Genomic DNA, 25484 nt, shown 5'->3' with positions numbered 1-25484 from the left:
ATCCATCCATCCATCCATCTAACCATCCATCCACCCACCCATCCATCCATCCATCTTATTATGAATTCATTTGTTCACCCACCCACCAATCCTCCACACATTCTGCTATCCATTCATTCTGTTCATTCTCCCATCCATCCATCCATACATCCACCCACCCACCTATCTGTTCTTCCCATCATCCATCTATTCAGCCTTTACCTACTCAACTACCCATCCATCTATTCGTCAGTTCACCCTTCCACCCTTAATCCATCCATTCATGTACCCATCCTCCCACTCAAGTAATCTAGCCATCTAGCTATTCAGCAAATAGCTGTTAAGAGCCTCTTCTCTATTAGGTACTGCTAGTTGCTTGGAATGAGTATTTGGGGCTGTTCTTCTGGGACATCATGGAGACAGATACTGTGGGGTCATAATTAAAGCCAGCCCCTTGAAGCGAAGCAAGGGGGCAGGGTAGAGTGGTCCGTACTGTTCAGGGATCACTGGGTCAGAGCCCACAACAGGTACCTCTGTAGAAGCCTCCACAGATGGAACATCAGCAGACTGCACATCTGTGGAAATGGACTGCGGGTCCCATTCCCAGATGTGAAAAGAAAACAGACCACCCAAATAAAAAACCAGGCAGCCAAGCTGCAAGAATCAGACTCACCTTCACCTTCATGTTTCCTTTCCTTGGTTCTAACTTTCACGGATGAGCATGGAAGCTGAGACCCTGGTAACAAGTGGAGGAGGAGAAGGGGGTCAGAGGGTCATCGTGGGCCATGGAAGTGAGAGGAGAGGGTGCCAGTATAGTAGGCACTGAGGTAGCTCAGCTCATTTTCCAGAGGTTGGCAGTGGGGTTGGGGCTGCAGACTGAAAAGGCAGGGCTGTTCACTGCCTACTTTACACCCCATTAAGTCCCAACTCATAATAATTTATCAGCAGCAGGCTGGGGTTTACTTATTCATTATTTATAGAGAAAGTGTTTGCTAAGCAAATCAGTAGTTCAAAGAAGATCATGAGGGATAGATTTAACCCACTCAAGAAAACCAACCGGGGCCAGAGCCTCAGCACCTTCTCTGTCTGCAGGCAGATGGAGCGGCGGGTAAGGGCGGCACCCACCAGCCTGAACGGCCCCTGCCCTGCCACTCAGAAACCTTCACTCCATCTTCGAACGGTCTTTCTCCGAGAAACACGTCAACACATGAATTTTGGGAGACACACACATTCCATCCCTTAAGGCTCCAGGGAGTTTCGTTACTTACCCAGAGTTCCCTGAGTGGGCACAACTCAGGTGGAGCGAGCGGGTAGGGTGCTCTGATGAAAAACACAACACCCCGGAAGCTGAATGCCTGGCCTCTGGTCTTTGAGGAAGAGGCGGGATCACCACATGCTGGCCCCAGGGTTCGGTTTAACCCTCGAACCTCCATCTCTTCAATGTGTAAGGAGGCCACCTGTCCCCACCCACCCACAGTGTGGCCCAGATGATGTGCGGGCATCCACACAGGTGGAGGGGACGGGGTAGGGACTGACGTGAGGTCAGGATTCTGATTCTGAGCTGTGTAGGATGAATGGTCTGGCTGGTCCTAACTTTTCTTATGCGCGTCCCAGCCCCAGTCCTTGGCACCCACTCCCACCCACTGCCCAGAGCATCCCCTGGATGTCGAGATGGCTGGGCTTGTGGAGCTCTCTGCATCTTTGCCCTTGAAGCTGGGTAGACAGAATCCAGAGTCCCTGAGGGGTTTGAAGAGGCCCAGGAGGGCAAGATTCACCGGGAAAACACTGGGAAGGAGTTCTCTTGGTGCCCGGAGTTAAGAGCTTCAGGGAGAAAAGGATCCCGAATGAACTGGAGTGACGAGTTTTGAGCATCTCTGAGAAATCGGCACCAACTTATATTCTGTTCCTGCACCTTGTAAATTGGGTTTGGAAGAATGACAGGACTTTCAATTGAAACAGATTACCCAAGTAAGGCTTAGCGACTAATGGAAATATTCGTAATAGGATTACATGGGGTTTTCATCTTTCCCGTGAAGAAGAAGCGTTGCCACATGACAACCTTTTGGGGCACAGAACCTGTGTTTTTAATCTCTCCAGACATTTATTTTCTGTTTTTAAATGATTGAGAGGTGAGGTCAATCCCTGGGGTGACCTGCTTTCTATCTGTGAGAGGCAGGAGAAAGCTATTAACAAAAACATGAAATTGAATCTCACCCAGCTTGGGTTGCTGTTCGAGGCTGGTCCTTTAAAACCACAGTCCTGCCCAGTTATGTACAAATGGAAGTGTCTGTGAGCATTTGGAAGAGAACCTGGCGTCCTTTTGGGTTTCCCTGGTGAGGCTTACCATAAAAGTTTGACCCCAGCCAGAATACATGATTTCGGTGTATTTCGCTATTGTCCCTCTCTGTGTCCATTCTCTTCTTTTGACCTCAGTGATTTTGTACTGTGAGGTCCACTGATTAGCCAAGTTCTGTGTTCCAGGCACTAACCTTTTATATGTTCTATTAGTCAGGACAGGATAGGCTTATGCCACAGTGACAAACAAGCCCAGAATCTCTGTGGCTCACTCAGCTTGTTTCTCACATGAAGTTTGCCATAGGTTGGGCAATGCTCCAGGGCCACTGTCTTCCATGCAGATACTCAGGGATCCAAGATATCCCAATCTTGGGGCTCTCTCTTATTATCATGTGGCCTCCGTGGTCACAGAGGAGTCATTTTTCATTGGCCCAAACTGGTCACATGGTGCTGCATAACTACAGAGAGGCAGGGCAGTGGTGTCGTTTGGGCCCGGGAGGAAGTGCTATGGAGCAGAGTTTGGTGAACACATGGCTTTGTTGCATGGGTTTCCTAATTTAATCCCCCCCTATCCGTGAGGTAGGTTGTGGTTTGTACACACGCTTCTATTTTGAGCAGCTTGCCCGAAGGCTCATCGCCGAAGCATATCCAGGCTGGATCTGGAGCCCAGCTCTCACTCCAGAATTCGAGCTCTTTCCCACCCACTGCTGCGCCCCACCCCATCGGCTCTCTCTGTTCATCACCTCCTTTTCTGTTTCTGCTTCTAAAAGAAACTATCCCTTCCAGCACATTCCTCTGCCTCTAGATTTTCTCCATCCCTCTTAGAGTGATGAAGTGTTAGTTCAAGTTCATTCCCCTCCCAGTGTTCCCGCCTCAGTCCTTCTGCCCACCCAGCCTGCCTAGAATCCCCTGGGTGTTCTCATTTATGTACACAGCTTTGAGTGCAAAGGATAGGCTGGCAGAGGCGTGGGCCGTAGAAACTGGGGAACATTCCTGACCTGGTCGACGGGGCTGCAAAATGAGGGATTTTTTTTTTTTTAAATTTCCCAGACCAGGGCTCTTCTGCAAATAAATAAGATGGGAAGAAGTGAGTGGGGATTTTTGTGAACTTCCAGGTTTTTCTCTTTGTTAAACAACTTTGTTGATAGATATAGATAGGATATAGCTATGCCATAAAATCTACTCATTTAGAATGCCCATAGATGTCAATATTTACAAAATTGTGCAATCATCCCCAGCTGTAATTTCAGAACCTTTCATCACCTTAAGAAGGAGCTCTCTTCCCATTGACAGTCAGTCCTCACCCTGCCTCTTCATCTGCCCCCAGCCCCTGGCAACCTCACCTTCCAGATTTGAGACACAGACTGGATATTTTCACTGGAGCATTTCCAAGGCCAAGGAAAACATAGATACACAGCGCTCTCTGAGGGGTGGGAGGGGCTATGGCCGCTTCTGCACTTGGCACGACTATCTCTGTACCGCTGTCCCTTGCTCCAGTCACCAAAAACACACCCATAGATAGACATAGATGTACATGTTAATGCAAAGACCCCCCCACAAGGATGCACACACATAAACAGGTACACACAGAGGCACTGCATCCATGCGCACACAGCACAGATTCCCTCACATGTATATACACATGTTCATGCATTCATATAAACAGCACACACATGTGTGTCCATATACATGGACTTGCGTTCCTAGAAACACACACGTGTATGTCCATATACACAGACATATGTCATGCCTATGGCTTTTTATCCAGCTACAGTGACCTTCTGTGTGGGGTAGGAGGTCAGGTGACTTTCCCCCAGTGGCCCTGTCCAAGCCAGTGGACTGTAAGGAAGGTATTTGGGGTTTGCCTCACTGGAACGAACACGTGTCCAGCTAATGTGGTGCCCAGGGCCTGCCTGGGGAGGCTGTGTTATGTATATGCAGGAATTTGAACAGAATCGTGGAGAGGAAGAGGCCAGAGAATTAGAAACATGTAAGTCGTATGGCATAGATTGACGGTGCTTCCACCTTAGCGTTGTGGCGTGTCTGGCTCGGACGTGTCCTGCACTGGGGCCCGTCTCCTGCCGGGTGGCAGCAGGCAGCCTGGCCTGGCTCCACTGTTGCGTAACACAGGACTGCAGATAAACTCATGGCCGCATCCACACTGGGCCCAGTTCTCTGTCCTCCTCCCTCTTCAGCTCAGTCCCAAGCAGAGCTCTGTTCCTGCACCTGGGATGTGTACTGGCACCTTCCCATGTACCACCTGCCTCGCCCAACAGTCGGTGTTCCCACACCCAGCGCAGTGCCTGGCAGGGCAGGGGCTCTGGGAATACTGGTTGGATGCAAGCATAGATGACCCATGGCTGAATGGAACGAGTGAGCGAACGAATACGTGAATAATAGAAAATCCACCTGGCCTTGACCACATCCAACTCCCAATCCAGAGGAACATGGTGCAAAGTTGTACGGTTCTTTCTAGTTCTAGCAGTGCAGTTTGGTGATCCATCTCAATTTCTGGGAACACGGGTCAACAAACAGTGTCTGCAAAGGGCCAGGCCATAAACATTTCTGGCTTCGCCAGGCAGTCTCCGTCACAGCCCTTCCACTGGGGCACTAAACCCTTCACAGACAACACGCAAACAGAGGCTGTGGCTGCATACCTGTAAAACGCTATTTGTGGACACGGAAATTTGAATTTCATGTCATTTTCATGTCATCGAGTATCATTCTTTTGAATTAGTTTAATTTTTATCTGAAGGTGCAAAACCTTGTCTTAACTTATAGGCTGTACAAAAACAGGCAGCGGGCTGGACCTGGCCCGTGGCCATAGTTTGCAATGCCCGTCTTAGACGCCTGGCTCTAGCAGGTCTGTGTATATATCTACACCCTTCCGAATTCCCTGCAAAAGAGTGTGGACAATGGGCTAGCTGGGTGGGTGCTAGGGAGGCCCAGTGCCAGAGGCCTGCTCCAAAAAGAGGGAGGAGGTGGAAAGGCCAGGGGCGTGGGGCAAACCCAAGCCACATCCCGCCTCTGCGTCCTGGCTGGGAAGGGGCCCGGGCAGGTCATTCCCTCCAGCCTTTGCTTCATTGGAGGATGGAAGGCTCCCTGCCAGGGCAGGGCTTATCTCAGGAGCTTGGAAAACATCAGCTGCCTCGCCCCTGAGCCCCTGCTCTTTCCACTTCCCCAAGAGGCTGTGGAGCTTACAGGTTGAGAACAAGACACTGGTATCAAATAGACCGAGGGTAGAATGTTGGTTCTGCTCCTTCTATCTTAGCTGCATGAGCTTAGCAAATGACATTGTGTCCTGGCGTCTCAGTTTCCCCATCTGTGAAATAGGAATTACACCTCCTTGATGGGGCCGAGTTGAGGTGTACAGACGATTGAGAGCCTTCATGTAAAACCCTTGGCAGAGTGCTCATGGGCACATGGTGTTTATAATTCTTAGGAGGCAGCATGGTTCCGTGGCTGTAAACATGACATGTACCCTCACACAGGTCTGGTTCAAGCCAGGCTGGGCTACTCAGAGCAGACCTTGGCTAATTCCATCATCCTTCTGCGTTTTGTTTTCCCCATATCTGCCGTGAAGGAGGTGGACCTGAATTCTTAAAATTTCTGTACCTTTTCTCTTTCACCATGGCCAGGGAGGTTCCGCACTCAGCATCCCAGCATCCCCTAGGAAGGCAGGACTCTCCCTCCGCCCCTTGCATTCCCCTCCGCCCTTCCCCCACCCCCATCTCATCATTTCCATTCACCCTCTGGGGCCCTGGGGCCCATGGGTGGGAAGGACGCAGCCATTTGCGGTTATGAGCTCCGCAGACCTGTCTGCCCCTTCTCCTCTTACCAGCCACACAGTTACTTTAAAAAATCAATAGGAAATTGCCATCCTCCACAGGCACTGAGCTTTTCCAGGGAGAGGGTTGCTGTTGGAACCAGTCACTTGCTGTGTGCCCAGAACACGCTAAACCCTGTGCGGAAGGCGGAGCAAACGTTGCTTCCTGCCCTCGAAGAGCCACAGCGGGAGAACCTTCTGGGCAAGTCTGAGCTACTCGGAGCGGGAATGCGGTTCAGACTGTACTTCCTCATCTCAGTTTGTCGCCAGCTCAATGTTTTCCAAACTGTCTGTAGCATGAATGTGTGTCTGCTTTCATTTCAGTCTGACTCAGAGTTGCTTGTCTCTTCTCTTTCTTTTTCTGGTTTTATAAAAGTAACACGTGCCTATGGGAGAAAAATTAGAAAATAGAGATAAGCAGCAAGGAAAAAAAAAACTTGTAAAGCTCCTAATCCCACTACTTGGAATAGTTCTGCTAACACCTTCAGATTCGATCCCCTCCGGATTTTTAATGCATATGAATTAGATAGTATGTATATACTTTTGTAAAGACAGTAATTCAATCTACAGCTAAGCCTTTTTTTTTTTTTTAAAGTGGTTCTTGCCAGGGAACAAAAAGAATTGATACATGTCAAGAGCCAGCCCTGGAGGGCAGGGCCAGTTTGGTGTTTGGATGCCACGTGGTGCCTGGAGCTGGGCAGCGTCTGGAAGCTTCATTGCTGTGGAGCTGGGTTTTGGCTTCTGGCTCATTCGTGTGTTCAGCCATTAGGGGAGAGAGACCTGCGTGTTGCAAAACCCAGCTCTTCCAGCTGCAGTGGACAAGGGGAAGGAGGGAGGTGGGAGGAGTCGTTCATGTCTCCATCCACTTGTTTCAGGAGCTGTCCCTGAGCACCTCCCCGGGCCCGGCCGCCTGTGCGCTGCCCAGGGACTTGCCCACCCACCTCGGATGCTCTCGGTCTCTTCGGCCCACCTTGCTTCTCTCTGGGTGACAGCTAGGAATTCCCAAACAGAAGCAGCTCACAGACAATGAAGCCATTTTGGACTGGCTCTGAACTTGGAGGGTGGAAGGAAAGACCTAGCACTGGGGGAGGGGACCTCAGCTCCTCTCAAAGGACAAGCAAGGGTTCCTGGAGGTCATGCCTGTCTGAGATGGGCTTGACCAGTTTCTCCTTGGCTGAACCCTCTTTTCCCAAGAGTCTTAGGAAATCCTGGAAAGATTCGATGACCTAAGACCTGGACTCAAATCCTGACCCTGTCACCTGCTGCCTGGGCCCCTGGGTAGGTTACCTGAGCTTCCTGTTAACACCTTCCTCACCCTTATTCGCTAAACTTTTTTTTTTAAGATTTTATTTATTTATCTTTAGAGGGGAAGGGAAGGAGAGAGGGAGAGAAATATCAATGTATGGTTGCCTCTTGTCTGTCCCCTGTTGGGAACTGGCCTGCAACCCAGGCAGGTGCCCTGACTGGGAATCGAACTGCAATATTCTGGTTCACAGGCCCGCACTCAATCCACTGAGCTACGCCAGCCAGGGCTAAACTTTCTTTTTTAAAACAAAAATCAGAGGCCTCAACTTCAGATTATTGGGCAGGCCACAAGGCCAAGCTACGATTTAATTTTGTTTTTGAATGTGTTCATTTGCATTATGTTTGTTTTGGCATTTATTCAGGCTATAGATCCTGGCTTTCCACCTGGTAGTGATAGAAAGTAACGATGGAAAGTTTAATAAACTTCCACTTATTTTTCAAAGGCAGTGCAATCTAAGAAAAACCAACAGCAAGAGATAAATAACACGAGGTGATTGATCTGGCAAAAATCCCACGGTGGCTCTGGAATGATTGCAATATGAGGGCTGCTGAATGAGATGCTGAGAGAAAATGCTACAGAGCCAGGGAGGAGTCTGTCCCAGGATGCCTTTTGGCAAGGTCAAGGAGAGCAGGCCTTGGATGGTGGCTGGGCCTTGCGGTGCAAGAAGAGGCAGAAGAGAGCCAGAGGACCTTTCCTGGAAGTTCCCCCGGTGATCTGCTCCTTCCCAGCTGACACCCTGGGCTCTGGAACCCTCCCTCCCGTTCAAAACCCAGACCAGGGAGGGCAGAATGTCACCAGATGCCCGGGAGTGTGGGTCACAGCCAGCAACAGGAGTGCCCCTAATGGGAAGAACCCGCATCCCAGTCCTTTAAGTACCCAGAGCAGCCAACCCATGGCCTCTGCACTTAGCAAAATCAGGCTCTGGAGAGGACTCCAGGATGACTGAGGCTAAGCCTCCTTTCCCCTCCCCACTTGTCAGAGCTTTGCAGCGCCCTCAGGTTGCAGGAGGGCAGGGGGTGTGCCTTTGTAAACACTAAGCCTCCCTCTCCTGGGCAGCCAGGCTCCTGCTTTGCATATTTCTGTGCCGGCAGGCTGCTGTCATCTTTCTCATGCCTGGGACCCGAGCCTTCCCCAGCCAGCCCCTTTCCTTAATGAACTCTATAACTCTTCATTTCCTGGGCGCACGTCAGGTTAAGCAGGTGGCAAACAGCTGGCATTTCTCACTGGCTTTCTGGCACTTCCCATTTTTACAGGCAGCTAACCTGGCACTTCTTATTATAAAGCCCTGGAGCCCCAAGGTTTAATATCTTCAGTGTTAGATTCATGAACGCTTTGGAGGTTCAAGATCGCCTGTGGCTGGAATTTGATGGGGCCTGTACCCTGTCGCTTGGAATGGGATCTGTTTGCTCAAGGGAGGGGGGGGAAACAGAAGGCAATTAGGTGGGGTTTTGAGGTTTTAAAGGTGGTGGATGCCTGGAAGTCAGCAAGTGGACTCAGGAATGGTAAAGCCCTTCCGAAAGAACCCAGTGTTTTTATTTATTTGTTTGTTTGTTTGTTTGTTTATTTATTTATTATTTTTAAAGATTTTATTTATTCCATTTTTGGCAGAGGGGAAGGGAGGGAGGTATAGTGGGAGAGAAACATCAATGTGTGGTTGCCTCTCATGCACCCCGCACTGGGGACCTGGCCCACAGCCCAGGCATGTGGCCTGACTGGGAATCAAACCAGCAACCCTTTGGTTTGCAGACTGGCACTCAATCCACTGAGCCACACCAGCCAGGGCAGAACCCAGTGTTTTTAAAATAACATCTGACTTTGAAACCAGCTGCCCCTGTGAGCTCAGATCAGGCAGAGCTGCAAAGTCCGTTTTGCCATGTAAGGTCACATTTTCACCGGTTCTGAGGATCAGGATGTGAATATATTTGGGAGGCCATTATTCAGCCAACTACTCCCCCCGCCATAGTTACAAATGTGGGTACTGTGAGTATCCTCAGAGTGAATCCCCAAGGGCAAGGGGGCACAGGGGTGGGCAGTGCTGGGCTGAGAGCTGGTCTGCCTTCAGAGGTGGTTGCTTCCCCGCAACCCCAGCCCATGCGCCCCCCACCGTTCACACCAGCCTGGGCTCTGGTCATGGTGGTGAGGAATGTGGAGGAGGGAAAGGAAGTGTCCGCTGCGTGCTTCCAGATTTCTGTCCCAGCCACTGTTTCAGCAGCATGAGTCAGTTTGGACAGAGGCCCTGGGAGCTAGACCTTCTAGATGGTTTTATTTCATTGTTTCTAACAGCCTCCTTAAGGCTGGTTTACGACAAATGCCTTGCCCTTGCTGAGCCATCTCAGCCGAAAGGCTCCCTGTGTCACCCAGGATTCGGAGTTGAAAGATGGCCTTCCAGGAGGGGGCCCAGGGCCAGGACTGGGAGGGATGGTGACCTGTGGACGGGACAAGAAATTTCCAGTCCTTGCTCCTCTTCTTGGAAAAACACGTTCTTTGCTGTAGAGAGAGATACTGAGAGGGAGGGATGGACAGAGGGAGTGTGTGTGTGTGTGCATATGGCTTTTGCCCCAGAAGCCGGACAGCTACTAAATAGATCCTGAGTCACTAAAACACCTTCCGCTGACCTGCAGGCTGAGGCTGGCGGGCCTCAGCCATCCTCATGGCCATAGGTGGTGTTCATGGCAACGTTACAGCTGCCATTTCCTGGGGGCCTGCGATGTGCCAGGGTCTCAGACAAAGGTCTGAGAAGCGGAAATGGGGGTTAAGAGCATCGGCCCTGGAGCCAGGCTACCTGGGTTCAAGCAGCAGCTCCGCTTTGCTGCTCTTAGCCTAGGTTTCCTTACCTGCAAAATGACGTCACTAACCCTAACACCATCAGTTAGAATATGCACCGTGTGTTTTATGTTACTACACAGAACTGCCATGGCCCTGCAACTGACCTGCGCTGAATGCAAGACGCTCTCATTTCAGAGATGTTAAAAGGCAGGGAAATATATATATATTGCGATCGATGGAATGCGGTATGAAAACTCACTTTGTACTTCATGAGTCTCTGTTGTCACTGTCATCCTCCTTTCACAGATGAGGAAACTGCGGTCACAGTCACTTCCTGGTATCACCCAGCACGTAGGAAGTGGTCGAGTCAGGATGTGGGCTCCCATGGCTGTGTGTCACTTTAATGTCCTGAAAATCACGTCCAATAACTGGGCACCCACACCGCGGAGGAGATGAGAAAGGTCAGGAGCAGGCTGACCTCGGCTGTGTGTCTGTGAGCAGGTTCTCCCTGCTCTGAGTCTCCCTGCCCGCACCTGTGAGACCCGTGGGGTCCCTGGGCGGATTCGTGGAGGTGAGATAAGTCTCACGCACATGCCCAGTAAGCCTTCATCCTCTCCTCCCCTCCTTTCCCCACTGCCTACCTGCAAGTGGCTTTGAGGCACCTGCAGGACACAGAAATCTCAGGCTCAGAGCAGTTGCCATGGACACTTGAACTGACTTGGCTGGATGATCCAGGCCTTAGCCACCCAGGTCACCTGCCTCACCTGCACCTGCAGAGAGCCCAGCTCTTGCCCTGCACCTGCCATCCAGCTCAGCCCCTGATAAACACCTGGGCAGGCACAGCCCGGCCCAGGGCTCCTCACTCCTCTGTAGGCCCTGGCCCTGGGGACGATGAAGAGTCTAGAATGGATACCTAGGGTGTCCATATTGGCTTAGATTAACTTTTAAATTTCAACTTCATGTATTAGTTTTTCAAGATTATCTTGCTGATTTTTTAAGTAAATTTTTTTGGGGAAAGGATAACATACCTGCCAGAGTGTGCAGCCCCTAGGAGCTCAGCCTGATGAATTTCTACTAAAGGCATCTCCATACAACAAGCACCCAAATCCCACTGAAGGACATCACCGTGTGCCCTTTCAGGCCACCGCAGCCCCCGAGGGTCACCACTGTGCCGGCTGGTGGCACGTGGACCAGTTGTGTCTTCTTTTGCACTTTGTATCGATTCAGTCTGAGTCTCGTGTGTCTGGCTTCTGCTTACCATGTTGATAAACTTCATGGTCTTTTTCTTTTTCTTTTGTGCAGTTAGCAAAGGTTCATTTATTACACAGTACAGTGTGAATGTAGTATTTTGCTACATGGCTATATCACAACTGATCCATTTTTCAGTGGGTGAGCATTGGGGTCGGTTCCAGTTTGGAGCCCTTACAAAGAGGTTGCTGTTAGCTTTGTGGAACTTTTTAGTACATGTCTGTGGGTGAATGTGAGTGTGCATGCTTGTTGGGTATGTGCTCAGTGGACGAATTGCTGGTGGTGGGTTATTTGTATATTTCACACACTTGTGCCAAGCTTTGGTCATACGTACCATGTACATCCCACCAGTCTGTTGTGCTCAAGACACTTAGGGTAGAGAGAAGCAAAGATGTGGGCAGTTGCTGATGGAAATGAGGGTGCAGGCCAGGGGGGAAGACAGGGGTGGACATTGAAGCCTGGAACTTGAACGTGGTTTTCCTGAGCAGGGGGGCCTGGGAGCCCCAGGACCCGTTGCCATTGTCTGCTCTGCTGTCTGCGGTGCGGATGGTTTTCTCGGCTCTGGCCTGTCATGAGTGTAGGTGGCTGTTCAAGAACGGAGCATCCAGGGGAGGGAATCCACCCACAGTCCCCGCCATCTGAATATTTAAATGTCAACATGGTTAATTGGCTGTGCAGCCCACCCCACCTCCAGCTGTCCCCCAGCAGCCACAGCGAGCACATGGCCTGGGTTTCCGAGGGGGGGCAGCCTTGAGTCATCCTGGCTGCCGCCCGCTGAGGTGCGGGGCGACTGAGACAGGTGAGTCAGCCTCCTTGTGAGTCAGCCGCCCCCTGGGATCTCACCTGAAGCAGGTGAAGAAGTGCCTCTTCGTCAAAAATCATGGGCTAGCTAGCATTTTGGGCGGCTGAATGAATGGATTGAGAAATAATAGATGCCATGTGTGTATAAGTACATGATTTATACGCATTTGCACAAATGTGTGCGTGCTGATCATTTCTCCCTCTCACAGTAGCCAGCACTATCCTGAGCACTTACTCTGTGTTAGACATGAAGAGATGCCTGCGCCTTCACACACCTGATTCCATGGGACTCTCCTAGGAAGCCTAGAGAGCAGGAACTGTTGACTGCATTTTACTCACAGTGAAATCGAGGCTCAGAGGGGTTAACTCAGCTGCCTGGGGTCACACAGCCAGTAGCTGACAAGCCCTGATCCTCCCCCCAAGAATCTCACTCTGGGCCTCTGTTCTCCTGACACTGTGCCAGGCACGGTACCCAGCTCCATTGCTTTTTCTGTCCTCCTGCTGACTCTACGAGGTAGGTATTCTTGGCTCCCTTTAATAGATGAGGACACCGAGGGCCAGAGAGGTTAAGCAACCCACACCAAGACACACAGCAAGTAAGGAACAGAGCTGGGAGTCAAACTGAAACCCTCTGATACCAGAGTCCTCATTTCAACCCTGCTATTGCAGCCAAGTCTAGCACACAGCAAGGGCTCAAAAAATATCAATACTAAAGGAGTGGATAAGATGCCTGCAGTATTTCAGCAATAATGTCACAAGTGAAAGAAAAATTCACGTCCTTATTTCACCGTAGATGGAAAAATGAACTTTCTTGATAACATACCAGCTTCTCGCAGCCAACATTGGATGCAGTAATGGGCTGGACATGGAGTTGGGGGCTGGGAGTGCTCTGATGAACCCAGAAATTCACTCACTCATTCATTCCTTCACTCATTCATTCACTCATTCGTCCAGTGGGGTGAGTACCTGGTATGCACGCGCCAGGTACTGGGCTCACTTCAAAGGGAAGGACAAATGAGCATTGCCAGCGACTAAGCGCGAAGGTGTTCGTGTCACTGCCTAATGTCCCTTTTCATCTTGTCGTTCATCCTAAACCACTGGTCCTGGAAATGAACTCAATGAGGCTGAAAATAGTTTGAAAAACCCTCTCTCTAGACAGGTGTCTGGTTTGGGGGGAATATTATTGGTGTTTACACACTTCTGTCTAAAGGCCCGAATGCATCATTTACTGATGGTAATTAGTATACATCAGCTACCGCCTTGCTGGTCTTTTATCACTGTCCCCACAAACCACGGCTCCTGGCAAGTGGGAGCAGCTGGGACAAGTGGCCGGCAGAGTGGTGTCTGAGTGGTGTCTGAGGACCTCATACGGTGTCGGTTTGCGCACAGCTTTCCATCCTGAGATCCCGGGGGAGAGGGAATGTGACTAGATTCTGCAGGTGTCTTCGATGACTGGGGGTGGGGGTGCTGGCAATGGCGAAGATCATGAAGGACACAGAAGAACTTGCTCCCAGACCCACATCCCAGCACTGGATCGGTCCCGGGCTTGCTATCCCACAGGGTTAGCAGGGGCATGGCCACAAGTCCACCCGGTTACATGTCACTTCTAATAACTGTGCGTCACCCTCGTGTTAACAGTGGCCAACGGTTTCTCTTGGCCTTTTGCATTACAGCCTCTGTAAGGGACGGACCCTCTACTCGGTGGTGCGGGATGCCAAGATCGTCTTGGATGTCAATAAAACCAGGCAGATTGCCCAAGAAATTGTGAAGGTACCGTGGGGTCTGGGGCACCCCCCCCCAAACGTCAGCAAGGCCATGCCCCTTCCTGAGACTCATGGTTTGACTTCAGACCAATAGTCTGGGCTTAAAAGAAATTAGGCTTGACTTAAAAAATACCAGCCCATGTGTGTGGTATTTTGCTGAGAATTTTGCCGAGATACGACCATTCAGGATGGTCTGTCAACGAGGAAGTGGGAGAAGATGGGTAATGGGAGTCCTTTCTGTGGGTACGTCATCTCAGGTTTGCCCCACCCTTTCCTTCTGGAGAGATCTTCCTTTGTTTCTAAGTCAGAAAGCAGAGGCAGTAGGTGGAGGTGGTTCTGCAGTGGCCTGAGGGTGGTGGCAGATTTGTGTCTCGGGGACCCTGCCTATCCCCACCTGCCCACCCCACCTAGAAGCCCTCGCATTCGGAGCCCAGCCCCATAGTTGTCAGCGTGGTCTCGCTGGCAGAGCCAGGGGCGCGACCCCAGAACCCAAGCCAGGGTGGCAGCAAGCGATGAGCTGTTCTCTGACGACCCCGTTTCCTCATGCCTTGCAGGGTATGGGCTACCTCCACGCCAAGGGAATCCTTCACAAGGACCTCAAGTCCAAGAACGTCTTCTACGACAACGGCAAAGTGGTGATCACAGACTTTGGGCTCTTCAGCATTTCCGGGGTCCTGCAAGCTGGCAGGTGAGATGTGGTAGGGGGGTTCAGGGGGTGCTTGACAGACAGTGGTCAGGTTAGGGGAGTCATCCCAAATGGCTTTAGTGACCCAGACGTGGTGTTAGGCCTGAGGTCACTCAGCCAAGCAGCTAGGCTGCTAGGTGATGACGGAGTGCTGAAGCCCAGGTAATGGTCAAGTTCCTCTGGGGTCTGACTTACAAATGGCTCCTTTGAGTGGGCACAAAGCCCATGAAGTCTTTGCCCTTGAGTTTCAGGGGAGGATGGTTCCCTTGTCCCAAATACTCACCTGGAAGTGGGATCACCCAAGAGCTGTCTTGAAGTTTTCTTATGAATTCATTAATCTCAGGAGAACAAGAGTTTAGTTGAGAGCAAGGGATTTAAAGTCAGACCCACCTGGGTCCGGCTCAGCTCCGCCACTCATTGACCTTTCCTGAACTAATTTAGTAGTTTCCTTGTCTGCTAGAAAAATGCTGGATGGGGTTATGCCGGCCTCCAGGGTCCTCATGTGGATAAAATCAGATAACACATCAGGCACCCAGTGTGGCAACTGGAGTACAGGAAACTGCAAATACTAGCTGCTGCTGAGTTGCTGTAATTAGTAATAATTTGCATATACCTCCTCGGGATCACACAGGAGAGTCATTAACCACCATTAAGTAATTAACTCTCAGACGCCACTCACCCGACAGCAGGCAGCCTTGAGTTGACCATGTGAAAAAACAGCTTGATCCAGAGAAGCGACCCAGAATTCAGAAGGTCCATCCTTTGTGACTTTTGATTTGGAATATATGTGAGCGTGCACACATACACCTACACACTCTTGCTTTAAACTGTGCGTGCTCTCCCCAGCCACGCCTTATGCCCCTCCAGAAAGGCAGCCTCGCACTTTCTCTCATTGTGCTTCACGATCCGTTGCTTTGAGAAGAACTGATCGCTCCGCAGGCCTCCCCAAAGTGCGTTTTGTTCATGCTCCGCAGTGCCTTGAATCTAAGTCACGTCCTCCGAAATTAGGTGACTCTTGATCTGGCTATTTCTGTGTGATGCAATAACAAACAGGAGCTTGGATTTCCTTTTGAGATTTTATGCCACCTCCCCAAATCCGGTTTTTGGCTGTCACCAAAACCGTCTGTAGCACCTGAGATAAGGAAATCAGTAGGCAGAAAATGATCAAAGAGATCAATAAGTAGGTGGATGGGGAGAGACCGCGCCAGTGGGAACCGAGGCCAGGAAGGCTGGGTCGCGAGGGATCCCTTCTTCCCTCTCTCCCCAGCAGCACTTACTCCGAGGTCTGTGGTAAAAGGACTGGCACGCTCCCCCTGTCACCGTCACCCCAGGCTGAGGGCAGAGGAAGCAGCTGGTGACATCGCTGTGATCCCAAGTATTTGTGTCCAGACCCAAAGGGACCCAGCAGGTGTTTTCTTTCCCCTAGTTTAAGGCTCCTTGAAAAAAAAAATCAGATCCCTCCCTCCTGGTGGCATGTCCATACCCGCCCCGCCCCCACCTCTCGTTGACAGTAGCTTCTCCCCAAAGTGAAGGAAGCGGGGCAGGGCTTCTGATTTTCTTCCTTTTCATACATGGTTTCCTGAAGCCAAAGGAAGAAGAGGAAGAAAGGGCATGGTGCGGCGTGGGCATCCTTTCCATTAGCTTATTCCTGGAGGCCCAGTGTCAATCCAGAAGGGAGGTCAAGTTCAAAGGCACTGTGGCTTCTGGCCTGGTTGTTGAGGCAGCATCCCTGCCCCCCAACACTCTGCCCCAACCTGGTGGTCAACAGGAACCCAGCCACATGGGGAGAGGCCAGGGAGCCCTCCACATCTCCTCCTAATAAGAAATCCACTTTCTTGGTTACTGATAAATAGCCGAGAGTGACTTTTTGTGATTTTATTTCTGTTTCAGTTATGTATGGGGCTGAGTTTAGAATTCTGCTCCCCAGTGGAACTATTTTGCAGAGCATCAGTGCAGAATGGTGGTCAGGAGTGTGGTCTCCGAGGTTTTAAGGACTCCTGATCAAGTGAGTCTCAGCTCTGTCGCTTATTATGAAATCCTCAGCCTTGGGCAGGTCACTGGAGCCTTGTGAAGTTCTGTTTCCTCATCTGTAGAACAGGAATCGGATCCAGTCTGCTCCATTCCTCGGGCTGTTCCGTGTGTTGCAGGATGTTTAGCAGCATCTGCAGGGCAGCCCCACACAAATAATGGAGCAGCGATCCACAACCCATCCGATTGTGGGCCTATGAGGATTAAGTGAGCTGGACAACCTGCCATACAGTAGGCACCCAGCAGGAGTTCCTTGTGTTCCTGCTGTCCCCTCGGTTAGAGTCAAGGTGCTCACAGCGCTGGGTGCCCAGCATGGGGAGATGTGCTGGGCCTGAGGCAGGGGTTGGGGGTCCCCCTGTGAAATGAGCACACCCCAAGCATCCAAACAGTTCCCAGGGCTTCCCCGAGCATGTCCCCAGCACTGCCAACGCACAGCTGTGCCGCCTTCCTCAAAAAAGGAGTCACTCAGATGCCAGCGCTACTGTGCCAGGCGCCCATGGGCTGTTATTAATCATAATAATAACCATACTGAAGACGATTTGGTTTTGTCACCAGTGGGCCCATCACTATGGGAACGGGACACCCTGGGGCGTCTGTTGGCCCGGCCCCTCCCAGGTGCTGGTGCCGGCCCCACCTCCCCCTGGCCCCGCCCAGTGGTTCCAAGCCCCCAGTGACCCAGCAAGTGGGGATGAGGCGGTGGGACGTTCGGAAAGAGATTGGGCTCGGGAAGCTTGCTCTTTGGGCAGCAGTATCCCACCCTGTCCCACCCTAGTGACCCACTCATGTCAGGAGAATGGCAGCTGGCCGGGCCACAGCCATTTCTTGGATGACACTCTTACTTTGGGCTCTATTCTTAACTTCGTTTCTGAGTCCTCAAGATAAAAAAAAATATCTGTAGGTAATAATTATGTCCACGAATGGTGTGGCCCCAGCAACCGACACAGCCCTGCGCCATGGATTCTCTCCCTTCCATCCCTACACTGGCTGTGTGAAAGCTACATACCCACTTTGCAGGTGGGAAAATAGAGACTCAGGTCTGCTCAAGATCACAGAGCTAGTAAGCAGTGGGTCCTTATACCCCAGCAGGTGTGCCTGATTCCAGAAGCAAGAACTCACTGGCCTGCCCACGCAAGGGGTTACTCATGCATTTGAGTCTTTTTTGTTTTTAAGCAGATTACATGTTCTGTTCTGCCCACTATGTAGTGCCATTTACTTACTTTATGTATAAATTAGAACAGTGATTCTCAATCCGGGCTCCCCAACCCCCCAGGGACATTTATGATGTCTGGGACATTTTGGGCTGTCACAACAGGGGAGAGGAGGTGCTGCTGGCATGTAGTGGGTAGAGGCCAGGGGTGCTGCTTGACACCCTACATGCACAGAATAGGTGCTCCCCCCACCCCAATAATTGTCCAGCCCAGAGCCAGATCGCCAAGCTCCTGGAGCCTCTCTCCTCAAGATACCCTCCCCTCCCCCAAGCGCAGCCTGCAAGATGACTTTCACAAGAGGATGGGAACAAACATTTTCCATATTAATTTTAACGTGTACTTAAAAAAAAGTGCTAGTTTCCACTTACAGACATGTTAAAGAGTAACCTATTAAAATATACAGGAGCAAAAAAAAAAAAATCCATTTGTAGTAAATAGTGGTCTGGAGCAACCCGTCCAGTGTGGTAGCCACTAGCTTATAGCTCTTTTAACTTTAGCTCAAATAAATAAAAAGTTCACTTCTGCAGCTGCATCAGCCAGATTTCAGTTGCTCAATATCCACGCTGGCTGGAGGTGGCCCCATGGGAAGCAAAGGCAGAGAACACTTCCACCTCTGTAGGAAGCACTATGGGTAGTGCTGCTCTCCAAGGCGTTCAGGGCCAGAATCATGACCCTGGGACGCCAGTGAATGCAATGGAGGAGACAATGCTCAAACCTTACAGAGCTCAGAAGCCCACCCTGGAAGAACCAGCCAGCCAGGCTCAGGTCCCCTGCAGCCCCCCATGTACTGGAGGCTTTGGTCCTTCACAGTCTCGCTCTTGATGGTTCGAGATATTCCACCCTGCTCCCCCACATCTGCCCTCTCTCCCTGCATTAACTGCCCACCCCCCCCAACCCCCCCCCAGGAGTCTTGCAGGAGGCAGAACCTTGGAGGAGGTCAGATTTCAGTCCCAGAGGGAAAGTACTGCACTTGCTAAAGATTTACAGCGTGAAGAAGGGAGCCAGCTTCCTGTCTCTTCTAAGAGTTCATCCTGAGGAATAATCATGGATGTGGGTGAAGGGTTAGGGGTATCTACCCAGAGATGTTCATAGCTGCGTTGTTTATAATGATGGAAGATCAACCCAGGGTGGAGCTGTACATTATAATAGAGACACATCGTGTGCCCCAGTTACAGCGAGGTGTTTGAGGTTTCAAGAACATGCCAAACAGGGCCTGCCTTGGACCTTTGTCTTACTTTCCCTTCTGCCAGGAATACTCTTGTTCACAGGCCTGGATCCCTGACACCATGTCGATCTTAGCTCACCTTTTACCTAAAGTAAGCTCTCTTTTCGACACATCCCATTCCATTCCTTTTTAAGGTTTTTTTTTTTTTTTGGTAGAATGCTTATCACTGTGTCTACTTTCCCTGCCTAATTCATTTGTCATCGTGTTCCCCTACTGAAGGCCAGGCCCCCAGAGGACAGGGACCCTGCTGGCCTTGTTCGTGGCTGTGCTCCTGGTGGAGTGTCCACACACAGGTGTGCATATTGACCCTCGGAGCAAGAAGTTTACGTTCGTTAATACAGTGTTAGCAGAGACTTTATAGAACACGACCGCCATGAATAACAAGAATCGGCTGTATATATGGAATAAAGATGGAGCAGGGGGTGCCTCAGAGGCGAGGGGACCTGATGATGATTCGGGTGTCATGTGTCTCTCTCTAGACCAGCTTCAAGTACAAGGTCAGGCCATGCCCAACAGGGAGATGCAAGAAAGCCAGCAGAGATGATCCAGGGACATGGGGTCAGTGCCAGGGGACTGACCCTCCCTGGGCTGTGACTTGGGGCTCACCCTGTGCTTTGCTTCTCCAGGCGGGAGGACAAGCTACGCATCCAGAACGGCTGGCTGTGCCACCTGGCACCGGAGATCATCCGTCAGCTGTCCCCCGACACGGAGGAGGACAAGCTCCCCTTCTCCAAGCACTCGGATGTCTTTGCACTCGGGTAGGTGGGCCACCCTGGCCTTCAAGAGCCCCAGCCCTGGCAGAGGGGTACTTCCCAAGGGTTTCTTCTGTACCTTTGGAAGGGACAGGGTGCCTGTCTGTGGGGACAAAAGCGGCTGGAGATTGGGGCATCTGATTAGGGTGTGGTAGGAAGGGTGACCCTAGCAGATGTTCATGCCTGGTTTCTAACTGGTTGTGTCACCATGGTAGATACCTCATTCATTCATTCATTCATTCATGCAATAGCTATTTACTAGGCATCTACTGTTAACAGATTATCTAAACAGGGATGTCCAACCTGCAGCCTGCAGGCCATACACAGCCCAGGACGACTGTGAATGTGGCCCAGCATGAAACCATAAATGTACTTAAAACATGATGAGATTTTTTTGTGTGATTATGTGTCCCAGTATGTTTAATGTATGGCCCAGGACAGCTCCTCTTCCTCCAGTGTGGCCCAGAGACGCCGAAAGGTTGGACACCCCTGAACATAGTGGCTTAAAACAACATTTATTTATTATCTCAAGTTTCCGTGACCAGGAATGTGGGAGTGGCTTAGCTGAGCCGGTCTGAGCTGGCTCAGCGTTTCTCAGGAGGGCGAGGCAGGACGCCGGCCAGGGCTGCAGCTGAGTGAGGGCTTGATGGGCTGAGGATCTCCTTCCAAAGTGTCCCATGCACACAGCTGTCCACAAGGGGCCATTCCGGAGGCTGCTCCAGTGACCTGACAGCACATTGGCTGTTGTCAGCCCCATTGCCGCCCAGACCTGTTCTCAGAAGTTACGTAGCATCACCTCTGCCACATTCCATTAAGAGCAAGTCCTAATCCAGCCTACAGTCAAGGGAAGGGGAGTTAAGGTCTACCTTTGGCAGGAAAGAGTATCAAATAATTTGCGGACATATGTTAAAACCACCACAGGTCTGTACTCTGTCGTGTGTGGTCGAAGACAAATAAGGGAACAGTCCGTTTTAACAAAGTATGACCAGAGCTATGCTGAGGATAAACACAGGACTGTGGAAATAAAGGGAGAACTAAATCCAGCCAGGGAGACCAGAGAGGGCTTCCTGGAGGAGGTGACTCCTGAGCCTAAGTTAAAGGTATCCCAGGTGAGGGGAGGGTGAGGTGTCCCAGACAGAAGGAACATGTGAAAAGGCACAGGGGGAAAGGAAACAAATTATCCGTGATGGAGGAGCCTGCGGGGAGTAGGGGGATGAAAGGGAGCTGAGTGATGGAGGCTGGGGCAGTGAGGAAATAGAGCCCATCCTGCAGGCACTTCGAGGCTGAGTTAAGGAGTTTTCACTTCACCTTCACAGCACTAGGGAGCCACAGATGGTTTGATTAAGCAAAGGGAGTGACCTAATAGTATTCTGAGTTTCAGAACAGTCGCTCCAGTGTGCGCAGAATGGGAAGGAGAAGGGCAAACCTGAGGCTGGGTGAGCAACCCTGTGGTCAGGCTGCCCCGTCTGCTGAATCAGTGCCAGGGTGGGGGAGCAGGAGAGAAAGTTGGGAATGGAGAAGCATTCCGAAGTGGGGGTGACAGGGTCTGATGGAGAGACTGCTACCCGAAGCACCTGGGTGCAGGGGGGTTACCACTTTGCCCGGGTGGAGCCCCCTGGACACAGGGCGGGGTTGGGGCATGCCGGGAAGGCAAAGAGAGCACATTTGGACCCAGTGACCTTGAGCTGCCTTGGAGGTGGCCCATGAATCCAGCCAGAAGGCAGCTGAACCTACACACGGCCGAATTTGGAGAGAGACATTTAGGATTGCCAGTAGAAAGTGGAACCAGAGCCGTGAGAGAGAGTGGGGAGTCTCTGAGAGTGTGGGGCAGTGAGGGTCCAGGATGCACAGCCCCAAGATGCAGGGCAGAGTGCTCTGAAAGGGTGCAGCAAGGGAGACTATGGCGCCCACATCCCTCCAATGGCCTTGCTCATCCTTGACTTACCTGATCCGCAGGGTGGTAGCAGGGCCTTGTGGAGACAGCGCAGGGGAAGCTGTTCCGGGCAGTTGCAGGCCTGCGGGTGTGGGCACACAGACTCAGCACCACTGAGAGACGTTGGACCACCTTCCGTGGAAAAGTACCCCACTGTAAAACCTGGGAAAGGGGGGGGCTGATCCTGGCACATCGGGACTCTCACTGTCTGCCACTCAGACCCCATTAGAGACTGTCACTTGCCCTGATTAGTTTATGCCCCTGTCTTTATCTAGTTAGACACCGTTATCTGAAAACGAATTGCAATAATTAAGTTGGTATATTTTCATATAAATTTAGCAGAAGACAGAAGCATGTAATTAACAAAATGTACCCAAGTAAGTAATTGGTTTTCCACTGGAGTTTTCATCTTTAGCAATTTTTTTATTTTTCTTGAAAGTGAGTTTATCTTGAAAGTTGGGTTCGAAAGGAAGTTTTAATGAGGCTTTTATTCCTGACACTGTTGAATTCCGAAGGACCCGGTGCTCCTGGTTTCCTGCCAATCAGGTGCCTCTTGTTGCCTGGGAACATCACGCTCAGGCATGACTTAGAACAACACGACTCACGCTCCAGCACCCCGCCCCCACCCAGAAGGATGAGGCTGGCAGGGGGAAGAAGCTGCCAAACGAGTAGTGGAACCCTAGAAATAGCCGGTTTAACACAGCCTTCCCACGAAAGAGGGTAACAGGACACCTCGTGTGCTTTAAAGCAAATTTACATAAACCAGCTTCGCTCGAAGGGAAGACCAGCTCCTAGGATTGTTTCAGATAGTTCCCGATTGAGGAGTCTTCTCGGGGAGCTGAGACCCATCTTCCTGGGACAGCTCGCAACACCCCGGCCTCCTGTTGGCACCCCTCGGTCCTCACCGCGTTATTTAAGCCCCACGTCATTTAAGCCCCGCCCAGCCCACGCCCTGTCCGTCCCCACGTGCTACTCCCCGGAGCAGGCCTTTCTTCAGCCATTGCTCTGTCACATCTACAAAGCAAGTGATAATACAAGCAATCCTTCTAGAATAACCAGGGCATCGATTCGTTGCATCACTCTGCATCCCAGATAAGCGTTCTCCCCCGCAGTTTCATCATTAGTCTCATGGGGCAGGTGAGGAAATACAGACCCAGAGGAGTGACGTGACCTACCCAGCATCATACAGCCAGGGTCGATAGAATCAGAACTTGACCCCAAGGCCACCTGACTCTCAGAGTTTGTTTTTTTCTTTCCACTGTTCTACAGGACATTTCATTCTTAGAAAGCACGTTCCTGTCCTGTCCTATCACGGAGTTAGTCACTGTTAACGTTTCTCTGTGTTTCTATTCTCTTGTCTATATATATATACGTATATATGTATATATACGTATATATATACGTATATATATAGACAATACGTTATATATATATACATATATATGTATATATATAACGTTTTTTAAAAAGTTATCTGATATCTTACATATAGTTTTGTAGTTTTTTTTCCACTTAAATTCTATATTGAACATATTTGTCACATCAGCAAAGTTTCTTTGAAATGCTTTCATAATAATACAGTTCTCTGTGTCATTTTATGAGTTCACCATCATACAGAGAGACTGGTCCCTTTTACTGAGTGACCGCATCGTTCCTGCGTCCTTCGCTATCACACATCATGTTGGGGAGACCACCCTTGTAAATGACTTTGTAACCCTAATCGCTCCCTCACAGGGGTGTTCCAGACTGTTAAGTACAGAGTCAGAGGTCATAGCCGCTTTCTGTGAAGCTGTTCGGTCCTAGGTTTCTGCTTCCTGTTAATGAAATGGAGGCACCAGAGGAGGTACCTGGGATAGGCACGGCTTCCAAGACATCGAGAAAGCCTTGCACACTGCACACCCCAGACAGGAAAACACCAGCCCTGTGGGGAGGAAACTGGGGAACAGGGTGGCCAGGTGGGGCGGGCGCGTGTTGGTGAGTGGATACGAGTGACCTATCACGCCATCACCTTTTTAACACCCTCTGCCAACAGAACAATCTGGTATGAACTCCACGCCAGGGAGTGGCCTTTCAAGACCCAACCAGCAGAGGCAATAATCTGGCAAATGGGCACCGGCATGAAACCCAACCTCAGCCAGATCGGCATGGGAAAAGAAATCTCAGTAAGTCCAGGGCGATGCCAGGTCTGGCAGACAGGGGGAGTGGCAGGCACCATCCTGGGCCTTCTTTTCCCCACGTGTTAAGGTTACTAATGCTTTTCCAAAGGGTGGCTGTGGAAGCACACCCACAGCCTTGTCCTGTAGTGATTTGGCGCTTAGAGGGCAAAATGGCGAAACTATGCCTGCAATTCAGGTTTCTGCCATCAGGGGCGCAATAGCACTTGACCAGGTTTTTGCCTGTAGTGAACTCTGCTGATACAGAAGAATCAGAGAATACCTCTTTTTCTTTCTGCCAGATTAAAAAGACACTCATTAAAATATCAATGGTATTAATCATTCTAATGTTATTTGCATCAACATAAAAATTTGAAGCATTATCCAACTGAGAACAAGATATACGGAAACAGAGAAGCCTAAGGCTAGATCAATAATCTTCCTCTAAAACAGCACAAGGAATCCCCTCTTTTGATCAGAAGATGGATGAGTCAGGGAGGGGGTAATTATCTGGTATGCTTTTAAGGACCAACTATTTCTAAGTTTCCTTTCTCAGGAGAGATTACTAAAAGTATTTTCCCTCCTGTGACTCCGAAGGGCACTTATAGTATTGGGCCATGGCTGAAGACCTCAGGATTCCCATTTCTCCCTCTCTGTTAAGAATGTCCAGAAGCTCCTTGAGAAGCATGTTTTTGATCTCAGTGTGTCTCGGATCTTTGAGAATAGGGCTTATGTAGTATCTATGGGGCCCAGAAAGTGGGTGAGTAGGTAGATGAGGGGATGAGGAGGAAGGAAGGGTAGATGGACAGCTTCATAGATGACAAATGCATCAATTGAGGTGGCTGGATGGGTAATAAATACATTAATTCAGAGGGATAGAGGAATGATGAGTGGGAGGTTGGTTGGATGGACGGATATAAAATGGGGACAGATGGGTAGACAAATGGACAGAGCCATTGAGGTTCCCAGGAGTAATCTAGATGTCACCATTTATGTGAAATCATCACATACTGGTTTCTTTTAGGACATTCTTCTCTTCTGCTGGGCCTTTGAACAAGAGGAGAGACCTTCCTTCACCAAGCTCATGGACATGCTGGAGAAACTGCCAAAGCGAAACCGCCGGCTGTCTCACCCCGGGCACTTCTGGAAGTCTGCAGAGTAGGTGTCCTCGCTTAGCCGCTCCCCTCCTTTCTGCCCATGTCCTCTGGCTGTGGTCACCTTTTGCCCCCCTCCCCAACTCCTCTGCAGCCTTCTCCTTTCCTTCCCACCTCCCTCCACCAGACAGCAGCCTTCTCCACCAAGTTTCCATTCCGGGGAGCCTGCTCTGGGATTCGGGCCCTGACCCGTGCCATGTGGCTGCTGTGGTACTCCATTGCCTAATTCTTCCTGATGAAAGTTGATGCCCAGTGAGCGGAGCCTCCCATGGCAAGGCAGAACCCTGAACCCACCATGCCCTGTATGTCATCCCAAGCTGAAACTATGTAACCATTAAACAGTACCACCCAACCCCTAGGGA

At 50.6% G+C, this 25484-nt stretch overlaps 1 protein-coding gene across 1 annotated transcript in view; it reads left to right on the top strand.

The window, feature by feature from the left end:
* Positions 1 to 25130, top strand: part of KSR2 (kinase suppressor of ras 2) — a 268896-nt gene extending 243766 nt beyond the window's left edge. Inside the window, exons 15-19 of the mRNA XM_037156240.2 lie at positions 13895 to 13991; positions 14539 to 14672; positions 19757 to 19888; positions 23848 to 23977; positions 24993 to 25130. Coding sequence (XP_037012135.1) covers positions 13895 to 13991; positions 14539 to 14672; positions 19757 to 19888; positions 23848 to 23977; positions 24993 to 25130 — 631 coding nt within the window. The remainder of the gene's footprint in view (positions 1 to 13894; positions 13992 to 14538; positions 14673 to 19756; positions 19889 to 23847; positions 23978 to 24992) is intronic.
* The last annotated feature ends 354 nt before the right edge of the window (positions 25131 to 25484 follow it).

Source organism: Artibeus jamaicensis, unplaced genomic scaffold (assembly GCF_021234435.1).
Source record: "Artibeus jamaicensis isolate MK-2021 breed Jamaican fruit bat unplaced genomic scaffold, CSHL_Jam_final contig_525, whole genome shotgun sequence".
NCBI lineage: Eukaryota > Metazoa > Chordata > Mammalia > Chiroptera > Phyllostomidae > Artibeus > Artibeus jamaicensis.
Note: the sequence above shows the minus strand (reverse complement) of the source record. Positions and strands in the feature narration are given on the sequence as shown.